Raw genomic sequence first — 23,454 nt, 5'->3', positions numbered from 1 at the left:
GCAGGTGACAATTTGTTGGTCATATACTACTAAACAATTTCAATTTGTCATATGTGCATGTTTTGAACGAGAAGTACAGTTTACTAAACAAATAGTTGCCAGAAGTTCGCTATAAACTATATAAGGCTCTCACAGTTCGTCAGAGGTTTACAAAGAATAGTCGCCAGAAGTTCGCTATAAACTATATAAGGCTCTCACAGTTCGTCAGAGGTTTACAAAGAATAGTCGCCAGAAGTTCGCTATAAACTATTATAAGGCCCTCACAGTTCGTCAGAGGTTTACAAAGAATAGTCGCCAGAAGTTCGCTATAAACTATATAAGGCCCTTACAATTCGTCTGAGGTTTACAAAGAATAGTCGCCAGAAGTTCGCCACAATCTATATATAAGGCACAGTTTACCAGAGGTAATATAATTTTTTTTTAAAGAGTCTTATGTAGACGAAACACGCATCCGGCGTATTAAATTATGATCATGGTACCTGTGATAACTATAGCATAAAAAAGGAGTTTATATCTAGCCTATTCTTACCTCACAATTGTACGATGTTCTTGAATAGAACTCAAAATAGATATTTTAATACAAAATAGTGTTGTACTTGGTCGTTATATTAATTGTTATCGTACACTTATATGAAGACAACGTTGAATAACAGATAATTGGTTTTTGGTTTGCTGTCCAGACACCGTTTATAATCAGCGTTATTTTGTATATAAATTGTGCATGCTTTTGTCAGCATATACTAGTGCTATAATATTACGTGTGCATCTGTTATTTTTGTGTTTTCCCCGATGATAACACAATTTGAAACAAGAAATACATTTTGTCATTTCTAAATACATATTTCCTTTTTCATAAGTACGTACTTCCTTGTAAACAAGAACATTTGGATTTTAAATGTCAAAGGATATATTCAATAACAAAGGCTGGTGCATTTGTGGCGTCTATTTTTGTTCTTTTGCTGAGGTATTTAAGGGTTAGAATGGTAGATAATGTACCAGCTTTAATTAACTTTAGTTCAGATGGCTTTACAACTTCTGCTTGCCCTTGAGAGACCTTTTATCACTTAAAACTCTAACCTTTTTAATAATAAGAACTATGCACTAGTTTAATCTCACCACCAAACAATATTTTTTAGTTGATTTTAGTCTCGAATGCATGATGTTTTTTATTGTTAATGTTTGTTTGGTTGTTTTTGGGGGGAGGGGGGGGGGCTATAAACTATAGCTTTCATTAACTACGAGTACTTTCAATTCTTTTTCGTTTGTGTTAATTTTACCAGCCGATATAATTTGTAGTTAAAGTCATAAAAACAATTTGTATCGTAAGACAATTTGTATTCGTTTTTGTTTTTTACAGTTTGATTATTATATGTCTGGTCTCACTATTTTTATATTTTCCTCTTTTTATAGGTGTTTGGTATAGCGATAAAATTGTCACTTCTGTTGTCGTTTTATGAACAGCGCAATTATTTATTTTGTAGTATATATTTTCATTATCCATTGTATACCTTACTAATAAAATGTTTTGATTTTGTGAATGTTTTTTTCTATAACGGAACTTAGTCCCGATTTTTGTTTGTCGTTATGATATTGTTTGACATCTAACCCCCTTGTCTTATTAATTTTGTATTCAAATTTGGTCATCGATCACATTTGTTCGTTTAGTGTACAATATGTCTTTACGTCAGTTGGTAGAGCGATGGCTTACTTTGTATGCCAATGGATTGAATCATTTTAAACTATTTAAAGTCTTAAAAAAAATTATAAAATGCTAGCATATTTTTGAAATTATTGGTCCAATCTGTATCCAAGGTTCGATTTGAATTAAAGAAAGTGTTCAAAGTATGAAAAAGGACCAATTTGAAACGCTGTAGAGACAAACGTGCAGTTGCTGCAACAAATAAACGACAAGCATAGAGGTCATTAGTTTTTTTTAAGGTTTAACACACGATATAATTACACATAATACAATGAGACACAATGACATTACAGGTTAAACAAGAGTAGTTGGCCTAAACGCTCAAGCTGACGTCTAGTGTACATTTTGATTGGTGCACATATGAATAACGAAGGATATTCTATGGTTTTCCAGATATTTTGTTAATTCAAAAGTTGACTTGGACTTTTATTATTTCTTAATATAAAACAATATTGTTTGGTGCATTGTCTACTAGAGCTACAACATTGTTGCCGTGGACAGAAGACATATAATTTCAAACCTCGGACTTCTTCAAAGAGTTAGACATGTCCTCAATGTACAGTAACGATATTGAATGCTTATTTAAATGTAAGACCTTATACCTCTCAGTACATAAACAATGTCTGGTTTGATTCATATAGTTTTTGCTTTACACGTTTTCTGGCACAGCCTACTTCTTCTGCATCTATCAGTATCCTGTAGTATTCTTCTTTGTGAGGGGTTTGGTCAAATATATTTATTGCACTTTTAGTTATTGTTACTGTCTCTCACAAATATATGATATAGCATATGAACATTGTTCATCATTCCATGCGTAGTCATACGATTTACTCATTTGTACACAATCCTCGCCGTGTTGATCGTTTGGTTCGTCAGGATACCAGTCAGTATAGGTAAGACCTGAAATGTCGGACTCCCATACGAAATGGGATTCTTCATTAGTATCATGAGCTCCAATCCAAACGGCTGATGGACTGTCTGAAATGAAATTAAGATAAAACTCGTATATCAGATACGCCTACATGAAATATAATGAATTGTATTGTTTCTAACACGTCTATGCTCTTACACAAATACTTTTTTTTTTTTTTTTTTTTTTATCATTTTACACATTGATATAACCACAACGGTACCTTCACAAAACCACGATTCCCGAACAGGCGACACGTCGCAATATATTGAGGTTTGAAAATTGTTAGGTCTAAGGAATACAATTTATGAAAGATTATATGATATGCAGGTATATTTCGTAATATTTTTAGTTTTACTTTGACACTGTTGTACAATAATATTTTAGAAATTCAGTGAATATCAATTTTGCATATGCCCATCAAAACCACATATTAATCTCAACAAAATACAGTAATTGTTTAATATTCATACAAGTATGATCTGTTAAATTGAGTTTCTCACTTTTAATTTACAAAAAGTCCCTTTTTGATGCTTTATGTGTTCATAAAGAGGTTTAAGTATTATTACAAGTTTTAATAAATGTTTTCAGGAACCAATTCTCAACGGCACTGTCTATTTTAACAAGGAATCCTCCTTTCCTATGACAATCATCCTATAACGTAAATTGAAAATAAGCAGTATGACTACATGAGCTTAATATCTTGTCGAAGCATTTTGTTAATTCGTGACTTGTAACTAAGTTTTTATAGTTATTTGTTGTTTTATTAAACTGATCTGATGAATCCTGCTTCTGATTAATTTTCTAATTTTATTGATAATATCGTTTTTCTGTTATAGATTCATGTATCACTACTTCTGTTTAACCTCATCACATTGTTGATTTGTCCTTAACAATCATGGGGCCAGTGATAAGCTGGTGTCGGATTTCTCCTGTCCTAATTTTTTTCATTTATTGTTTTAATATAAACGAGGATGATGGTTTGCCCTTTTGTCTAGTTTTACATTTTTTGTCAACCACCTCAATTTTAAATTGCCGAGTAAGTTGCTGAAAGTTTTTTTTTAAAAGAACAAGGACAATTTTCTTAAGGCAACTGTTCAGACGGCTCAGTTGTTGTGTTTAACCAGTACAATTCAACAACAAACTGAAAAGTCTGTAAAGCTGTTGAACGATAAACACACTTTAGATATCATTTGTATATGTAACGTAGAGCCGGGTAAGTCTTTTAACAATATATGCACCGGCAGATGGTAAAACCTGTTGTATCGTATATCATGGGTTACCAACTGAGATAAATGAGTACTTGACAACCACAAATAAGTGAAGTGGATTATATATCTACTTGGTAAGGCTAGGCACCATTACACGTTCCCTCCTCAATAGCCCTAATACTATAGCAGCGATATCCGCCTTCAAACCCATGTTCAACTCATTCACTTTCTTTGTTTTCTACTTGCTTTTTTGTTGTAGTTTCATGTGTTATAGGTTAACATAATTTGTCTTTGAAACCTTCCATTGTATCATTTGGACACTTCTCACAGTCAGCTATCGATATACTTACAAAGAGAGGATTCTACGAACGATGTATCGACTAAGTAGGAGTAAGGAGTATCCTTACACAATATGTGGATCACTTTAATGATATTTTGTCCTTTATACTTAAGTTTTAATATTTGTTGGTTGGTTCCATGCTGATATTTAATTATTTAAATTGCAGCATCATTAAAGTTACCTTTGCTGCACTCCATGTCTTTTCTGATGAGAATTGAAAGTAATAACAACTGCCTATAAAATGTTCCCATCCATTCGGGCAACTAAATGTTTTACCTGAAAGAAAATGTGACACCTCCCTAGTAATTATGTCATTATCGATTGATATGATACTTTTTTAAATGAGTATTTCTTATACATGGTTTCCTCTTACTAACTCACGTACGTAATCTAGTACTTGTCTTTGAAGTTTGACAATAATGTAAAGATAAAATAACAAAAGTATACCAAGGAAAAATCAAAACATATTTATGTCAATTTGTGGACATGCTTTGATACTATATCTGCGCTTGAATTTTTACTTGATAACATTTGTGTTTGCTTTGGAGATTCCGTATATCGTCAAAAGTAAAATCACAAAAATACTGAACATAGAGGAAAATCTATTCGTAAAAGCCATAATCACGTGGCAAAATCAAATAACAAAACGCATCAAAAACGAATGGACAAGTTTTTGGAATTCCAATGGGGACTAACTGTGAACCACTTATTTTGGACCTGGTTTTGTATTGATATGAGTTACAATTCATGACTGAAATTAGCAAAGATCCATCGAAACAACATTTGATACAAAAATTTGACAATACTTTTAGATATTGGCTCTCAATAATGACGACTTCAGTATGTATACTAAATGAATGTATCCTGTTGAACTTACTTTGAATAAAGCTAATACTAACAATGACCCTTTCCTCGATCTTGATATCTATATCATTAACGGGAAGCTTAATTAAAAAAAAAAGTATGATAAAAAAGATGTTTTGTCATTTCCTATCGTGAATTATTCATTTTAGAGGGTGGTGTTCCCTTGTCACCATCTTATGTTGTTTATATATCTTAACTTGTACGATTCGCTCGTGTATGCAACAATGTATAAGATTTTAGCGAGAGAAATTTATTAAATTGTATCATCGGTATAAGGAAATCATGCGTAAATATAACTCAACATGCAGACATTTTATACGTGCAGGTATTTCACATTCAATCTTTTAATGGTAATATTCTTTACAAAGCACAAAAATAAATCAGTATTCACCTCAAAAGCTTACAAAACCTTTAAACAGACTTATTAAGAAGGGAAATAGTTACGATACTGTTGTCAGGTCATTAAAGATTGCATTTTTAGGCTTTAATATTTATCAATTAAAAGGGGCTTTGCGTAGGAATTAAACACAATTATTAAAAGAAAGTTTTTGGCATGACACGAGATTTGTTCTTCTCACATATTTCATGATGGTATAATAGTTAACCCAAACAGGAGGGATTGTGTCTGATACTCATGTGAGGAAGACATAATCTTTCAATAAGTTTTATTGAGGTCTGGAGCTGGCATGTCAGTAACTGCTAGTAGTGTGTTGTTATTTAAGTATTATTGTCATTTGTTTATTTTTTTCGTTTCATATTCTGACATCGAACTCGGACTTCTTTTAAACTGAGTTTTTACTATGCGTATGTTTGTGCGTTTGTATTTCTACATTGGCTAGAGGTATAGGGGAGGGTTGAGATATAAAAACAATTTTAACCCCTCCATAATTTTGCGCCTGTCCGGAATCAGGAGCCTCTGGCATTTGTAAGTCTTGTTTGATTTTTAATTTTAGTTTCTTGTGTATAATTTCGGAGTTAAGTATGACGTCCATTATCACTGAACTAGTATACATATTTATGTAGGGGTCAGCTGAAGGACGCCTCCGTGTGCGGGAATTTCTTCAGCTGTATGGTTGGGTTGTTGTCGCTTAAACACATTCCCAATTTCCATTTTCAATATTTTTTACAAGTAGAATAAAAAAGGAAAATATCCTTATATTAGGAAATACCTAAATTTAGTAAAAATTTGTAAAATAAAGGTAACAGTATTATACCGCTGTTCAAATCTCATAAATCCATGGAAAAAAAACAAAATCGGGGCAACAAACCAAAACTGAGGGAAACGCATTAAATATAAGAGGAGAACAACGACACAACACCGAAACGCAACAGCACAAAGAAACGGACCAAGCAACAGACAATACACCACAAGAATAACAAATATAACATCAAAACCGAATACATGAATATGGGATAGACAAGTACCGTGCCACGTCTTATCTCAAAAATAAGAGAAAACAGAAACGACTCAACGTTAAAATGCAACACACACACAGAAACGAACAATATTATAACAATGGCCATCTTCCTGACTTGGTACAGGACACTTTTAAAGGGGAATAAAAGTGGTGGGTTGAACCTGGTTTTAAGGCATGCCAAACCTCGCACTTTAATGGCACAGTTAAATATAACATTGAAATGAAAACAAAATATTACAGGACTACAATACAAATAAAAAGCAGAACATATTAGACAAAGAAAAGCATGATTAATAGATAACAAAAAGCATCAGGTTTAAAATTCAATACGCCAAAAACGCGTCTAGTCCACACGAGACTCACCAGTGACGAAAAAAATACAAAATTGTACAGCACTGAAGATCAAAAGTTGAAAAGGTTTTGTAAAATAACTTACTATCAGTTAATCGCTTAATTTTCATGGTTTTATGTGTTGTTATATGCCATTTTAGAAATAATATATTGAAATACATGAAATAAAAATATATTTTTTATTTTTGATATTATTTCATTATGATCGTAAAACGTTATTGATACTTTTTAAACGCAAGCATCATTTACTACTTGTAAGTAGTCTGATCACAAGCTTTATGGAACACACGTCCGATTTCCTATGACACGAAGCAATACTGTTTACGACACGCGGATTATTAGTTTTTAGTTATCATTTTTTCCAGAGTGATAATTCATGTCGACTTAAATGATTCGTTGTGGTTTATATGCTTTTGATACACGTCTTAGATATAAGATTTTTTGGTCCCGCCCACGTTAATGGAAGTGAAATATGTTGGCGGTTACGTGTGTTTATCATTCCTTTAGTTTGTTAATTCGATCGTCCCATGTTAGGTTAATGGTCCGGTTTTGAATTAGTTAATCTTCTGATACGATTTCTGCAGAGACTCGCGAATAAGATATACACTTTTCTTCTGTTTTGGTATATTATTCTACACTCTTTCTGTTAAACCCAACGAGTATTTGTATTTTGTGAAAACTTTCACTTAGCAAACTATGTCCTGAAAGGAAAAAGGTTTAAAAGTAAAACATACATACCATTGAAATGCATGACAATGAATGCAGCCGTAACTGATAAACAAATCAACTGCATTACTATCAGTACTATCATTAATTTATCTCTTTTCCGAATTGATTTACAAATTTCACCATGTTTGTCATTCAACAATTTAGTTAAGACACTATACACACGAGTCTGGTCTTCCATCGGTAAATCATATACATGTTCATCCATTTTTTGAGAAAAAAAATCAGAATTAATGAAAATGCAATGACTTCTACATTTATTCTAAAGAGTTTTTGCTTAATGAAACACTTTTATATCAGTAACGTATCATCCCTTTTCTTAAATATTAACAAAGGGGAGGCTTTCAATCGAACAATAGGTTTAGATTTCCTTTTGATTTGACATTTTTGTTTATCTATTCTGACTTTAAATATTAAAGTTATTACTATATTTAGCTTACTAAGATACACTCAAATGTAACGCGTTTAAAAAAAAAAGAGTAGTGTAATATTGTCCGCCATTATCAAAATACTGTGAAAAGAAATACATTTTGTTAAATTGACATCGTAGGATAGGAATCTTGTATAGACTTATCTGTAGTTACATTGTATTTAAAGTAGTTCAGTGTAAATGATACATCATTTGAAGAAATAGATGAACATATATAATTATATAAATTATACGCTATCATTAAAAAGTAAACAACCAGTACAAATGAAAAGACTCCCATTAAGAGTTGTTGATGTCGAACTTATAATCACCATACATCTGAGTTTAAAATATACTAAGTCTTTTAATTTTTGAAATTCAAATCTTTGCAGAAATAAATCAACGAAAATACATTTAAATGCAAAAAATAATATCACAATTTCATGCATGAGGTAATTAAGGCATAAGAACAAAAATAGTAACATCTTAAATATTTCATCTTCTTAAGGTGGCTCGGGACTATTCGACTGCGCATAATTTCACGCATGAATTACAAAAGTATTTGTCGCAAATTAGATATAATTTTTTTTAAATATTTTGATTGATAATAAATATTAAATCATTGTAGTTATGTGACTAATAGAATATTTTCGTAATTATCCGTATTTGTTAAAGGGTCAAAATGACATTTCACCCTTTTTCACCATTTTCCCGCCAAAATTTGGATTTAAAGGCAAAATAATTTTGTTTTTCATTATCAGTGACCTATGTTTTTAATTGGCTCATTCTTTGAAGCTATATTCCAGCTTTTTATATTACAGTTTTGGACCAATTGTCATGGAACATTTTTTTGATATTCCGATAAAAATATGTCAACAGCTCTATTTTACCTTTCATTTCATTGAAAAATGGTCCCTTTTACATACCTGTTTAAAAGTGAAATTTTGAGCTTAAATGGTCCGTGACCCCCTATTTTGTTCTCGACCAATTTGATTCATTTGCTTTAAAAAATCAAATAACCAAAAATCAGGCACTTTAGAAACTTCGAATAGGCCCGAGCCACCTTAATCGATGTATGAGTTGATTTGAACATTGGTAGACTACTGTTGCCTAATATTCAACAATATATTTAATTTGGCCGAAAACAATTACATGTAAGTGACTGTACAGTCAATGTAATTATACAATTGATTTCATTGGTGTTGTGTGAACACTTTATTTTTTATAAATCTCACTTGATACGTTAAGTTTATATTGACCTACATCTATAAATTGACGTTTTGAAAACATGTCGCAACATTCCGGCCGCGCCTGCAAACTGAGTATATAATTCCTAATTGATACGATATTCCCGAACTTGTATTTCCTATCATGATTTCCTTGATAGAGGGTTGCAACCTACAAGGAAGCTAGCTATTAAACCAAGAGTTCCAGATGGTGAAGTTGAAATCATGCCGACGTAAATTTTACGGACGCCATCACGAGTTGGTTGACCGATATGGAATACCATTTTGAAGATGATATCGGATATGTTCCATAGGTCGTAACTACAATCCCCTTTCCTTTTAACGAATATGACCTAACAAATTAGACTATTTACCGGATTTGTTATAACATAAGCAACACGACGGGTACCACATGTGGAGCAGAATCTGCTTCCTCTTCAGGAGTACCTGTGATCAATCCTAGTTTTGTGCAGATGTTCGTGCTGCTTAGTCTTTATGTTTCTATGTTGTGTATTGTATAATATCATTTGTCTATTGGTCTTTTGTCTTTTTCTTTTTTCTTTTTAGCCAGGGCGTTGTCGGTTTATTTTCGATCTATGAGTTTGGCTGTCCCTTTAGTATCTTTCGTCCCTCTTTGACAGTCATTGTAAAAAGATTTTATAATTTGTTCTTAGAGTCATATGAATGCTTGTTTATATTGCAATAAATTTATAAAAATAATGGTCTAAACCTTATTGAACATCTAAAGGAATACAGCAATGCATTAAACTAGTATATTTCAGTTCAATTTTTGAAGTGTTATATGGGGAAAACATCGAAAAAATCGGGAATCATTCTGATTCAGATTAAATATGCAATGTACAAAGGACAAACTTATCTAACAATATCAAAAATAATAATCTCTGATTTTTCATAGCATTAACTTTTTTTCCTTAAAGTATACTCACAGCAGAACACTCAGACTCGCGCTTTCTTACTATGTGTTCTTTGGCTTATATATTAAGCCCGTTTTAATGAATTTTTACATATAATAGTGAATATCTGATTATTTTGTAAAAGTAACGAAAATATCGTTGACGAAAAAACATTTACTTTAAAAAAATAAAGATGTAGCTAATAAAGATATATGATATATGAAGAACGCTAGGCTCTTTATACTCTAATCCTTTTCTTTAAGAAAAGAATAGCTGCACGATACTAGCTAAATTTGGGTGGAGTGCAACGGTTTTCGGATTACATTGATTTTTTTTAGTGTATGTTTTCTTTGTGCAGTGGTCACTGCGTCATTCATTACCCAAACATTGTGTTTAAGTGTCATTGTATCGAGTGAGAAAGAGAAATTGCATATGCTCAATTATTTTCACATGGATTACCAAAAAATGTAGTATTTTAGCATATTCTTTTTAGTTTAGTTTTTTTTTAAAGAGAGTGAATTATAGCATTTTGCGGAATGGGTTTGAAAGATTGCTCAATGATCTATACGGAAGAGTTTGAATGGGTTGTGTAAACATTGTTTGTTATTCGGCTTGGCAGTCAGTATTTGAGGTCACTTCACATGTTTAAGTAACCGAGGAGTTTATTGTGACTATACCAACACAAATTTTATAGTTAGAAGTCTTACTTTTCTTTCACAAATTTCTTTTTTCAGACTGTTTCAGTTTCTTTTACTTGTTGCTTATATTTTGTAGATTGTTTTATTACAGGACATCTGCAAAACAGGTTTTTTTCTGTTAATGTGGACTTTATATTTTAGTTTTGACTTTCAGTAACCCAACATTACTTGTTCTGGTTCCATGGTATTGGGTAATAATTTGAACATTATTGCAAGTAGCTATATCATTTTATCACATTCAAATTTTATATATGTTTAAACGAAGTAAATTAAGACTTAAATTGAACGACTCAAAATTGTCATCTTTGTCGACTGCTATTTCGATTGTTTTTCTTTCATAGTTTCAACTTGATACTCAATGCAATTATTGTTTTTCACAAATGTATCCTACTTTCTTTGAACAGCTGTTATCATTCCATGTGTTTGACAGGCCGTAGTCCATATGAACACAGTCTTCGGCATTTCGATAATTATCAGGTTGTCGAGGTGCCCAGTCGGTAAAAGTAACATTTGTATTGTCAGCTTCCCAAACAAAATGAGATTGTCTCAATGGAATATGTGCTCCAATCCAAACATGATGTGCATTTCTTACTGAAATGATGTATTTTAATCAAATGTAAGCTATGATAGGAACAAGATACATACTCTCTATCTCTCTTTTGCAGGATAAATTAGAAACTAATATTTTTTCCGCAAGAATTTAATCACAGTTCACTAACGATAGCAGTTCTGAAAATCAATTATAAGAATTCAATTGCCGAATAATTCGTTCAATATCACGATTTTTTTTCAACCAATTTTTGCTACTATCTTAATAATATATTTTTTAAGAAACGGTTGATATAATTTACCTGAAACAGTTAAGTATAATATACCTTTTGCAAATGATTTCAAAAAGCTATTTTCAAAGGCATTGTCTACTTTCACAAGTCTGCTTCCTTTAATGTGACAATCCATCTTGAAAATAAAGTACAAATTTATTCAAATAACGGCATATAAGGCAATACAGTACAAAATCAAGAAACACGCAATATTATTTATCATAACTAGATCATATGAAAAATCTCATTTAACAATTGAGAAAAAATAGAAAATAAATATACATAACTGTAATTTTACAAAGAAACATATAAAGATGCAACATTTGCAGATGTCCTCTGGTCAAATAGCTCTTCATGTATGTAGGTCGAATTTACAATAAAAATGACATTTTTAAATTTGCGCAGGACAAATGACTCATTATTGACGCTCGCATGAAAGTGTGTTAAAAAGGCATAATTATGTAAGGCGTAATGATGTAAGGCATAATGATGTACGAAGTGGTCCTCGTTATGCCTTTTTAACACATTTTCATAGGAGCATTGAGGAGCAATAATTGTAAAGTTTTGCCAACTTAGGTAATCCATTCCTGGGGTAGAATAGTTTGATTTCGAGTTTTCATGATGAAGGTAAATTCCTACTTTTGCCTCATTCCATGTCTTCGTTGGACTGATTTCAATGAAATAACAACTTTGCTTAAACTGTTCCCATCCATCACCACATGACTTTTCCTGAACTGAAACAAAACAAACAATTACTATATATATCGGTCTTTTAACTTTTATATGAATTTACTTACCAAAGTTTTATTTATATTCAGGAGTTAAACATGTTCACAATACACTGGTTATACATCACTTAGGATATTAAGAAAAAAGACATATTCCTGCTTTATGAAGGCAAGGAATTGTATATTTAAATATTCAATTCCTTGATGAAGGGTATGAAAGTGGCATGTTGCTCCTTTATGAGGGGTATTTAAGTGGCATATTTCTCATTTATAAGGGGTATGTGAGTGGCATGTTGCATACACAAATGTTTCTCACTATCCAATGTACCCCTTTTCCCAATGGCAGTCAAAATATTCACCATCTCTATCGGAGATGGGCTCTTGTATAGGTCCTACTTGCCCTTGATATTATTAATTTTTTTTCGTCCTAAATATACATGAACTATTTTCCACTGAACATTAAGCAATCAACAAGAAAACAAGCTTCTGTAATGTATGTAAACAAGAAAGGAATCTGACAGTTATTTTTCACATTTTCCGTTTTATTGATAGCGCGTGATTGTTCATATACTTTCCCTTTTTGAATTTGCAAAGGAGTTCGATATTTTTGTGATACTTTTTCTTTCAATTAATGAGTGATTTACCATAATTTATCGTTATCTCACAATGTGATAATCTAAGTGAATCGTTTCAGTGAATCAAACTGTACATGCAAACAACACCTAACAAGATTTAAGATTCCATAGCGTTAAAGTATATACTCTGCTATTAAATATATTCAATAATAGAATAGAAAAATAAAGACCACAGTAGTTTACCGCTGTTCGAATTGACACAAATGACTATTTACAATAATTTAAAATTAACGGCATTGATCCACTTTCAAGTTAGCTCAATATTCAGTGAAAGTTATATATTAGTACCTTGTTTACCGCCGCTTCGACCTTTGTTTCCAATTGCACCCTTGTCACCATTGATTCCCTTCTCGCCATGTATACCTTTTAAACCAGGGAGTCCAGTTTCTCCCCGATGACCTTTTGACCCTGCCAATCCCTTTTCACCAGGCAAACCTTTATTTCCAGTAAGACCAACTATACCTGTTGAGCCCTGTTCGCCCTTATCTCCTTCTCGACCTTTAGCTCCTTGTTCTCCCTTGTTTCCGTCTATGCCGTTTGTCCCATCTACACCTTTGTCTCCATCTTGACCTTTATCGCCTATTTGACCTTTATTTCCAATAGGTCCCGTTTCACCTTTTAGACCCTTTTCTCCCTTTTGACCTTTCTTTCCAGTTGGTCCCTTTTCTCCAAGTGGACCTTTGTGTCCTATTTCACCTTTGTCGCCCGACAAACCTCTCAGTCCATTATAACCTCTCTCACCTTTTTCTCCCTTATGGTTACATGTTTTACCCGATGAACCTGTTTTAAGATAAGAACCAGCTTCATCTCTGTAGACCGTTTCATCTTTAGTTGACGCCACCAATCCTCTGTTACCTTTTCATCAATAGAAAAAAGAAGATGTGGTTTGATTGCCAATGTGACCTCTCTTCACAAGAGACCAATGGCACAGTAAGTTACTCCTACAGGTCACCGTATGGCCTTCATCAGTGAACAAAGCCCATACCGCATATGCAGCAATAAAGGACCAAAAAGTACATTTCATATGTATATGCAAGATCAGTTACGAAATTTAAATTTAGAAATAATCAACACATATTAAAAGACAACAACAAATACAAACATGTGGTACAGTTAAACATATATGGGCATTTACAAAGTGAGAACGTGAATATTTATGTTCAACGTCTTTTAGGTCACTTTTAGTAGCAACACACAAAAGAACTTTGTCAATTGAACCTGTTTTGACACTTGCCCTTGAATTTTCACTAGATAACATTTTGTTTCTGCCATGGAGATTCCGGATATTGACAATTTATCGGAATTCTAATGGGGACTAACTGTGCAGCACTTATTGCGGACCTGTTTTTGTATTTTTATTAGTTACAATTTATGACCAATACCAGCAAAGACCCATCAAAACAAAATCAGATTAAAAAAAATTAAAAACACTTGTAAATATTTGGCTCTCAATAATGACATCTTCACTTTGAATACTTTATAAATTTCTCCTGACCAACCCCCTTTCAGTAAAGCTAATACTATTAATAAACATTGCCATTTCCTGTGCCATATGGGCATTTAAATATTGGTTTTAAAGGTAGTTTTCAATTTAGACTCGTATATATATATATATATAGAGCCCAGGTGGTCGTGTGGTCTAGCGGGACGGCTGCAGTGCAGGCGATTTGGTGTCACGATATCACAGTAGCATGGGTTCGAATCCCGGCGAGGGAAGAACCAAAGATTTGCGAAAGCAAATTTACAGATCTAACATTGTTGGGTTGATGTTTAGACGAGTTGTATATATATATATATAGAGAGAGAGATTCTACCACTGCATCGAGTGTAATAAGATATTTATCCACCCAAGACAGTTGAATTTTCAAATTTAAAACGCGAGGCTTGCCCGAGCGTATTAAATATTTAAAATTTCAGGAGAGGGTGGATAAATATCGTGCTACACAAGCTTTGGTAGTGGAATCTGTTTCTCTAATGATTTTCTAACATTATGCAGGCAAACTTATTCCTTCTTTTCGAATGATCTGCAAAAAGATGTGTTTTTTCTGTGTGACGTCATCAGGCATGGTCGCCTTTTTTCATGCCGTCACAATCGGAAATTCAGAGGAAAGCAAGAAAATTCGACGTCATAAACGGATTTAAAACAATTAAGTACTGAGATCAAAACGAACCACACGTTGATTAAATTGTTTTTATACAATGGATGCAGAAAGGGATAAATTGACGGAAAATTAGAGAAATATATATATATATATATATAATTTAAAAGTAAAAAACACAAAAAGTCTCAACAAAAGACTATAAAGAAACTTCAAAATGATGAATCAATTATAATAAAAGAGGCGGATAAAGGCGGGGGTATAGTGATTATGGACAAAGATCACTACAAAGACATGGTTCTTAATCAACTTGAAGACGGGGTATTCTACCAAAAACTAAATGGAAATAGAGACAAAAGCACAATGTCGAAAATAAGAAAACTAATAAAGGAATATTCTGACAACCTTACCGATAAGGAAAAAGATTATCTTAAAAATTTTGAGGTTAAAACTAGCAATTTTTACGGCCTTCCGAAAATCCACAAATCCAAGGAAATTCAAGACCATGTAGAAAACTGTGATTCTATGTATATTAAAATCAACAGGCCTACTGATCTTAAAATAAGACCGATTATTGCAGGACCTTCATGTAGTACCCAAAGGCTAAGCAACCTCCTTGATATCCTACTTAAACCACTTTGTATAAAAGTGCCGAGTTTTGTCAGAGCTGACATGGATTTTCTAAACTATATTCCAGACCGGGTACCTCTTGATACAATACTAGTGAGTTTTGACGTAATAAGCCTTTACACGAACATCCCGCACGAATTAGGATTAAAAGCTGTACAATACTGGTTGGAAAAGTATCTAGATGAAATTCCGGAACGTTTTTCTAATGACTTCATCATCAAAGGATTAAAACTTATCCTTGAGAACAACTATTTCCAGTTTAACGACACTTATTACCTTCAAATCAAGGGAACCGCGATGGGTACAAAGGTGGCACCAATATATGCCACTCTGGTTATGGGTTACATAGAAAAACAACTATACGAAAAGATACCTTCCGAATTCGATGAAAACTTCAGACTTTACATTGAAGAAAATTGGAAGCGATATCTTGATGATTGTTTTATTTTCTGGACAAAAAGTGAAGTTGAACTAGATAAATTTCATTCAATGCTGAATGCCTTAAATGAATCAATACAATTCACTTATTAACGATTACAATTCTGTCTGATGAACCGCTGGAGATGCGGTGAAAGCGCTAACAGAAACAATGTTCGATTTATGATGTGATTTTTTGTGTTTTTTACTTTTAAATTATATTTTCTGTACCAAGGACTTTTTATTTATCAAAATATATATATATATATATATTAACGGTGAGCTCAATACCAAATTTTATGATAAAAGAGATGATCTTTCATTTCCTGATGTTAAGTATCAAATTTTAGATGGTTACGTTCCCTTTTCGCCATCTTATGGTGTTTCTATATCTCAACTCGTTCGAATCGCTTGTTGTCGTATTTGATTTCAACGAACGAATTGTTTGTTTTACTGAAAAATTATCACACCAGGGTTTTTCGATATCAGAAATTAGTCTAAACATTTACTAAATGTATAACATTGATTTCCTTGTTAAATAAAGTTTGATGTGAAATAAACGTGGTTATTTAACTCTTTGACATCGTACAACAATGGACTTCGAAAACAAATTGTGATTGCGTAGAAAAAGATATAATTCCTTACATTTACTACATTAATTTCATTAAATAGGTCATGTGCCATTTTGATAAATAGAATAACTGAACAACAAATTAAAATATCGAAAAATATACCACTCGTTACCACACAACACTGATAATTAACTCATGAGCTACGCGCATACGTAAATAAATGTGTTCTTAGGTCACTCAATTGACGGAAACCCCCCCCCCCCCCCCAATTTTTTGGACAATCAATGCATTTGAATAAGAGCATATTGTTGTCCCCTTTTACTTTCGGTTGGGAACCCCCTTTTTAAAATAGCTGGATCCGCCGCTGCACTCCGTTAAATACTTTTTCATTTCAATTCTTCGATTATTTAATCTATAACTGTTAATTTAAGCGTAGTTGATCTAAGGTCGGGTTACTATAATGCCCCTGTCTTTCAAAAGTATTAGTTTCGAACGTAAACTGATTCATCTTGATTATATTTCAGAATCAGGTGGCATACACATTGAAATCTGTATCGTAGTTTGTTTTCTCATACGGTTCCCTGCGAAACATCTTACATTAGCCTTGTTTTAAGGTTTTAACTCTTCACAAAAACATGAACTTACTTGATAACTGAACTAGTCTATCTCTACTCGTTAGTTTCGAACTATTAACAGTCAATTGTTGTATCTGCGTTTCTAGTCTTGCAATCTTTTCAATATTAGCTGAAAAAAATATAAAATGTTTGATTAACTATTAAAAAGTATCAGCATAAAAAGAAAAATGCAATTAACTTATTTTCTATAGTAGTATGTCGATCACCTAATACAAAGGAATGAGGCTTCATTTAAACTTACGACTAAGATTGATCTTAAGTCAAGAACAATTCAGTATACCTACGACCGATCTTTATAGTCCTCATTTTTTTTGTGAAACCGACTCCCGACTTTTTAAGTTATACTTGGCAACACGCAAAATATGCATGGGTAAAAATGCAAAATGGTTGGAACGGAATCAGAGTCATTTGTTCTGACATTTTCTTCTGTTATCTTTGGAGTTATTGATTTAACTTCCGACATAGCGTGTCAGTATTATACTATGTTATTAACTTATTAATGGCTATAGATATGTTCTTGATCTTTTTAAGCAGGTAATTTTATTTCGCTGAATGTATGTTAGTAGGGTGCCCAATCAACAAATTTTATCGATTTGCCTTAACGGAAAAACATACGGCTATATTCTATATCCTTGTAAAGAGGAGAACAAGCCTCATCGAAATAGCGTTGTCGTCGTTGTCTGTCGTGGTCACGTTTTTTTTTAATCAGGGTCAAAGGTCAAAGCAAAAAATCAAGAAAAATGCACAGTCACAGTTTAGATAGCTAGTTTCGCCTACATATATGCGTTTGGAGGAAAATAAAAACAACTGATTTAAAGAAAAATATCTTATAAATCTATATTTAGAACTAATTTTATATTTTTATCGCCAAAAATGACTTTAAATTGACTTTTTTGTATATAGGGTGCAAATTTGAAATTTTCGAATAGCTGTTCAATAACAGTGACCTTGACCTATTTCAATTTCTAAATTTGATTTTTTTTATATTAAATTCGCTACAAGTACGATCTAAAGATGTTTTTTAGATCGTAACTTTAATCATTTGTCGAAAAAAAAATGTGAATTTCACGTCTTTTGATAGTAAGGTGTTCGTCAATTTTAAGGTAAAAATCAAATTTCTGTTATTGTGTGTTAAAGAGTATATATAAATGATTTGTTTCAAAATTAACATCACATTTGGTTGAATATAAAGCTCTGTGTATAGCTTTGCTTTACAGAAGTTAAAATTACTGCAAACAGAGAAAAAGGGGGAGGGGAAAAAGTTTTGAAAACAAGACAGGTATTAGAAACCCTATCCTACATATACAAATGACTAAATAAGCAACAATTGGCTATAATGTTTACAAGTATTCCAAAAATATAATGAGAGAGAGGGTTATGTTCAGCATTTATGTTTTTTACAAACAATTGCAAACAAAATAGTCGTGAGAAACCAAAGGAATATTAAAAACTTATAAACTGAAGATAGACAGACTTCAGCATGGCAAAACACGAAAGAGAAAAACAAATGCAAATAGAAAATTATGATCGAGGCTAGTATTACCTACACTTCATTCGATGGTCTCCTGTAGTTCCCCGGCCAACGTCAAAGAACATATAGCAGATTTTTTTATAATTTTTTTTTACATATCTTTCCCCACTAGATAGATTATTACTATATTTCCCACGATTTCAAAATTGAGAAGATGTTCCATGTATTGTTTAGAAAATATAATAATGGACTGCGTTATCTTCATTCAATTGCTAACAATGATTTATAAGACACATACGGAAAAATGAAATCTTATACATCGTCATCTTCGTCGTCATCAATTTGTCTAACTACAACCACACGAGTAATTACATTTTGACATATGTCATTTGCCTGACACGGGCATACATCTATACATGATAGGTTTTGATCAATGCAAATGCAACCACTTGAAAACACAGAATTCCCCTTACAAGTAGAAACTAAATCTTGCAGAAATTCGGATGACATATGACCTCCGAGATAGAAAGGAACAAGTCATTGCCCATTTTGAAGAGGGGAATGCTAAGGTGTAGTTCTGCTACACGGGAAGACATAAAATTTACGTCTGGAGTGAAACTCTTATTACATATTGTTTAAAAGTAGATTCACAAGGTGGAAGTTTGACAAGGGAGACATTTTAAATTGTAGCCAATTTGACTCTCAAATTGTTTAGGTCGCAGTGATCTATTTTTAGTTTGACTTGAGATCATTCAACCTGACAACAAGATCATCGATCTGCATCTATAGGTTCAGCGATGTCACAATGAGAAAGGTTTGACAAATCGGTAAACTCATTTGGGCTGTCCTTCAAGACTAAAACACAGTGCGCTTACTGATTCTTAACAGGGTCCAATACGTTGTATTGCATCATGTAATACATGCACATTAACAGCACATGTGGTAGAAAGTTACAGACAAACCCGAGACTTTTACATATTTCGTGGACAGGTTTACAGTAGTTGTCAATTGTTTATGTAATTTATACGTGTTTCTCGTTTCTCATTTTTTTATATCGATTAGATCGTTGTTTTTTTTCCGTTTGAATGGTTTTACACTAGTAATTTTGGGGCTCTTTATAGCTTGTTGTTCGGTGTGAGCCAAGGCTCCGTGTTGAAGGCCGTACATTGACCTATAATGGTTTACTTTTTTAAATTGTTATTTGCACGGAGAGTTGTCTCATTGGCACTCACACCACATCTTCCTATATTTATATAGATGCGAAAATCTTGTATTCAAGTAATAGTGTCTGTTTGAAACCCCATTGAAACCATAGCTCATGTGTATGCTGCGTGGAGTCGATGTAAAGAACGCATAAGATTAGAACATCTGTATATATATATATATAGTGATTTGTTATTATCCTTCCCTGATTCCTTTCACGCCTATCTCTTTGTCTACATGAATAGCATGCATATGTAAAATCATGCGAGTATCTACTTCATCGGGCGTACAAAATAATTCTTAAAACCTAAATACTATTTCTGAGCTGATTTAGGGTCCTTTGAAGTGCTAGCTAGAATATGACTTTCTCGTAATTCATAGCAACTGTTGATTTACTATGATGCTGAACAATCGATTCCCCAAGAAATCTGATTAAGGCCTGCTGGATCTCACTGACTCAAAAAGACTTTTTCCAGGCAGGAATTTGACGACCTTCTATATGTTATGTTCTGAAACACTTAAACAGACGATCAAGAACTTCATTCAGCTTTAAAAAAAACTTCAGTTGTGTCTGCTAGTGTAAGATTTGTAGCAAGAATGATGCTACCACATTTTGTAATCATCAGTACGAAAATGGTCTAGGTCTGAAGCATCAGGCAATAAACTCAAATATTTCCCTAGTGCTCCCATAACCTCGATAAAGCTTTTGTTTGTGCTTATTACTCGATTATTAATAAGCAATTCAGTAAAAGAACCTTGACATATAACACTTATCCCATTGTATTAATTTCATTCTTACTTCGCTTATGGTTTGATTAGCTGTTTAACAGGACTATAAATGTGTGTCATATTCCGGGTCCGAAACGTGATCGAAGGATTTGATTTGTATATTACAATAATAACAAAACTATTAATAAAAAAAACCCAATTAAAGTTATGAAAACCAACAAAAAATATTTCCAATTACAAAACAACGATCTTCAAACTAACTGAACTATTCCAAATATACAATTCGACCATACGACAAGCAAAAAATGGAAATTAAATTAGTAAAAAATGTCCTAGTTAATGACCTGGTAGTGTAACCTACAAAACGATTAACGGCACGAGAAAAGGTGTGTTTGAAACAAGGCAGAATTATCACTAAATTTGTGTTTTGAATTGCTATTTTCTTCTCATCGATTAATATTTCACAAAAGATATTTGGCACACATATGAACCATGTGTTATTGATGTAATCAGAGTAAAAATCCCGTGAAAGTAACACGTAATAAATTTTCTTTTGTTCAAAATGTGGTAAATTTCAGCTAAAAAAATAGCCATACTAAAATCATGAAATACTTATTTTTAAATTATATAAATCTTTTCATCTTTAATTATATGATAAATTTAATTTTTAAGCTAAATGATGAGTATCATTTGAACAAATAAAATAGAAAGCAATAATTTAATTTTTCGTGTTGAAGATGGTCTGTATGATGAGGTATTTGTGGGTACCCTAAGAAACCACAAATTTTTGAAAAACGTGACCACGGTAGCATACGACGACATTCATGATTAAAAAATATAATGATTTTCCAGTCGTTTGCATATAAATATAGCCGTATGTTATCCGTTAACTTAAACTCGTTAACTAGACGTCTTTTTCGTAACTGGGCACCCTACTATGTATCTTACTTTGAATTAATAAATAATAGAAACAGCTTAACATAGGTATAACAAAGAACTATCTTAAACACATATATTATGGCGACATTGATCAAAATCTTGTTGCTTATTTTTAAAGTGAATTTCTGTCATATCTATTCAACCCACAACATCTGTTTGCATGTCTCATTATTTATTATCCAACTACATGGCCCATGATTCATGACGTATTGACACTTCAACCTAGAATCTCTGAAATGTCATGTAGAATCTGGATTATGTGACCCCTCACAATGCTTTTATTAGAAGAGATTACGCCCTGTTCTCAGACATTGAGTCTTACATATAATTAACCTAGTCGTAAGTTATATATAGCATTTTGATCATAGCTTCAATTTTTTATCTTATTTGTTTTCATTCTAATAGGAATTACCTATTTCCTTTCTGCTGCGTATTTTTTGGTACCTGTAGAAAGGAAACTCCGAGGAATATTCAGAGCGGAAAATGCTCTGATTAAAAGACAAAGGCAAAAGCTAGAACGCATCAAACAAATGGATACCAACTTTCATTAACCGTAGAACAATGAAACACTGACGGGATGTCTAAGTTTTGTTTACAACTTCTTATTAGACTTGGAACATATTTGAGTTTGATGACAATACATTAACTTCTAGATGTTTTTTTTTGTCGCTTGTAAAGTAAATAAGTTTTGCTTCTAGTGTAAATTGTCAGTATTAGAATGTTTTCTCACATGCAAATAAGTTCAGAAGAGATTCAAATATACTTACTGTTCAAATATACAATAGTCAGAGAAATACAAATCACTTGCACTACTATAAAGACTAGAATAAATTTATCTCTATTCCCAAAAGCCTTGTGAATTTTAGCAAGTTTCTGATTCCACACGTTAGTTTTGATATTAACCCCACCCTGAAAGTCTTCCGTGTCTAGAATATTTACAAGTTCAACTTGATCACCCATGTTTAATTATGACCATGTTGCTTCTTTGAAATGTATTCCTTATTTATGATCTTAACAAAGCCGTCATTATTATACGCAGTGCTTGAAATTTCTTCCATATTTGTTGAATTTATTTTGACACAATAATATATGTTTAATGGTACTTAATGATTTTAATAGACCAACACTTCATGATGACTTCCGACCTACTTCAATTATCATATGTATGAATGGTGTGATCCACTAAAACTAAAACTGTGCTCATATTGAGGAAGTACTTGTTACATTTACTATTCTAGGTCAGTTTAGTTAAATTTGTGAACTAGCATTCTGCTTTTTTTATGAATCCTGTTGGGGCTTCTTTTGTGTTTTAATTTACTTTATACTTAAACTAGTATTTGGTTAACACATTTTTTCTTAAATTCATTTTGTACAATAATTCTAAAATAAAAATGTGAATTAGAATGTTTGTAGCCTCCATGATGTCCAGAATCAAAAAGCAATTTAAATGTTTTTTAGGTTGTAAATGTATTGGCTGTTGTCTGCTCTATGGTCGTGTTGTTGTCTCTTTGACACATTCCCCATTTCTATTATTTGGTTGATATGTTGCTATGTTGATGAGAAATGTGTATACCTTTTTTAGTCGTTGTTTTATAGGTGACTATTTCGCTGATATTTATTGTAAAGTGGACGAAACACACACAATATTATGACGCTCAGATATGCATCATTGTCTTCTTGAAATCATTGATGAAATCAAACGGATTGTTCCAAATTGATAAATTTTAGAAGATTTTTCTATACGAATGAGATTTTGAATAAATAAAAATATTCACCGCGCAAAACTTCGCGTGCTTTTACATTCAAATC

At 32.4% G+C, this 23,454-nt stretch overlaps 1 protein-coding gene across 1 annotated transcript; it reads right to left on the bottom strand.

Moving 5' to 3' along the window:
• Positions 1 to 2,113: 2,113 nt before the first annotated feature.
• LOC134718202 (collectin-12-like) lies at positions 2,114 to 22,764 on the bottom strand. Its single transcript, XM_063580695.1, has 10 exons — positions 22,413 to 22,764; positions 17,314 to 17,412; positions 13,239 to 13,805; positions 12,227 to 12,321; positions 11,642 to 11,723; positions 11,134 to 11,357; positions 7,532 to 7,781; positions 4,342 to 4,436; positions 3,179 to 3,263; positions 2,114 to 2,677 (listed from the first exon to the last, which is right to left on the bottom strand). The coding sequence occupies exons 1-10, from the start codon at positions 22,603 to 22,605 to the stop codon at positions 2,457 to 2,459; spliced, it is 1,911 nt and encodes a 636-aa protein (XP_063436765.1). The 5' UTR covers positions 22,606 to 22,764; the 3' UTR covers positions 2,114 to 2,456.
• Between the last annotated feature and the right edge of the window lie 690 nt (positions 22,765 to 23,454).

Source organism: Mytilus trossulus, chromosome 5, assembly GCF_036588685.1.
Source record: "Mytilus trossulus isolate FHL-02 chromosome 5, PNRI_Mtr1.1.1.hap1, whole genome shotgun sequence".
NCBI lineage: Eukaryota > Metazoa > Mollusca > Bivalvia > Mytilida > Mytilidae > Mytilus > Mytilus trossulus.
This window is presented reverse-complemented; position numbering and strand designations above follow the sequence as displayed.

Excerpts from the sequence above, each read along its gene's own strand:
- LOC134718202 (XM_063580695.1), bottom strand. The coding sequence starts at position 22,605 with ATGGGTGATCAAGTTGAACTTGTAAATATTCTAGACACGGAAGACTTT. Across the intron at positions 11,358-11,641 it reads TTTGAAATCATTTGCAAAAG|TAAGAAATGCACATCATGTT; the intron begins GTATATTATACT and ends ACATCATTTCAG. Across the intron at positions 3,264-4,341 it reads AGACATGGAGTGCAGCAAAG|GATGATTGTCATAGGAAAGG; the intron begins GTAACTTTAATG and ends TTTACGTTATAG.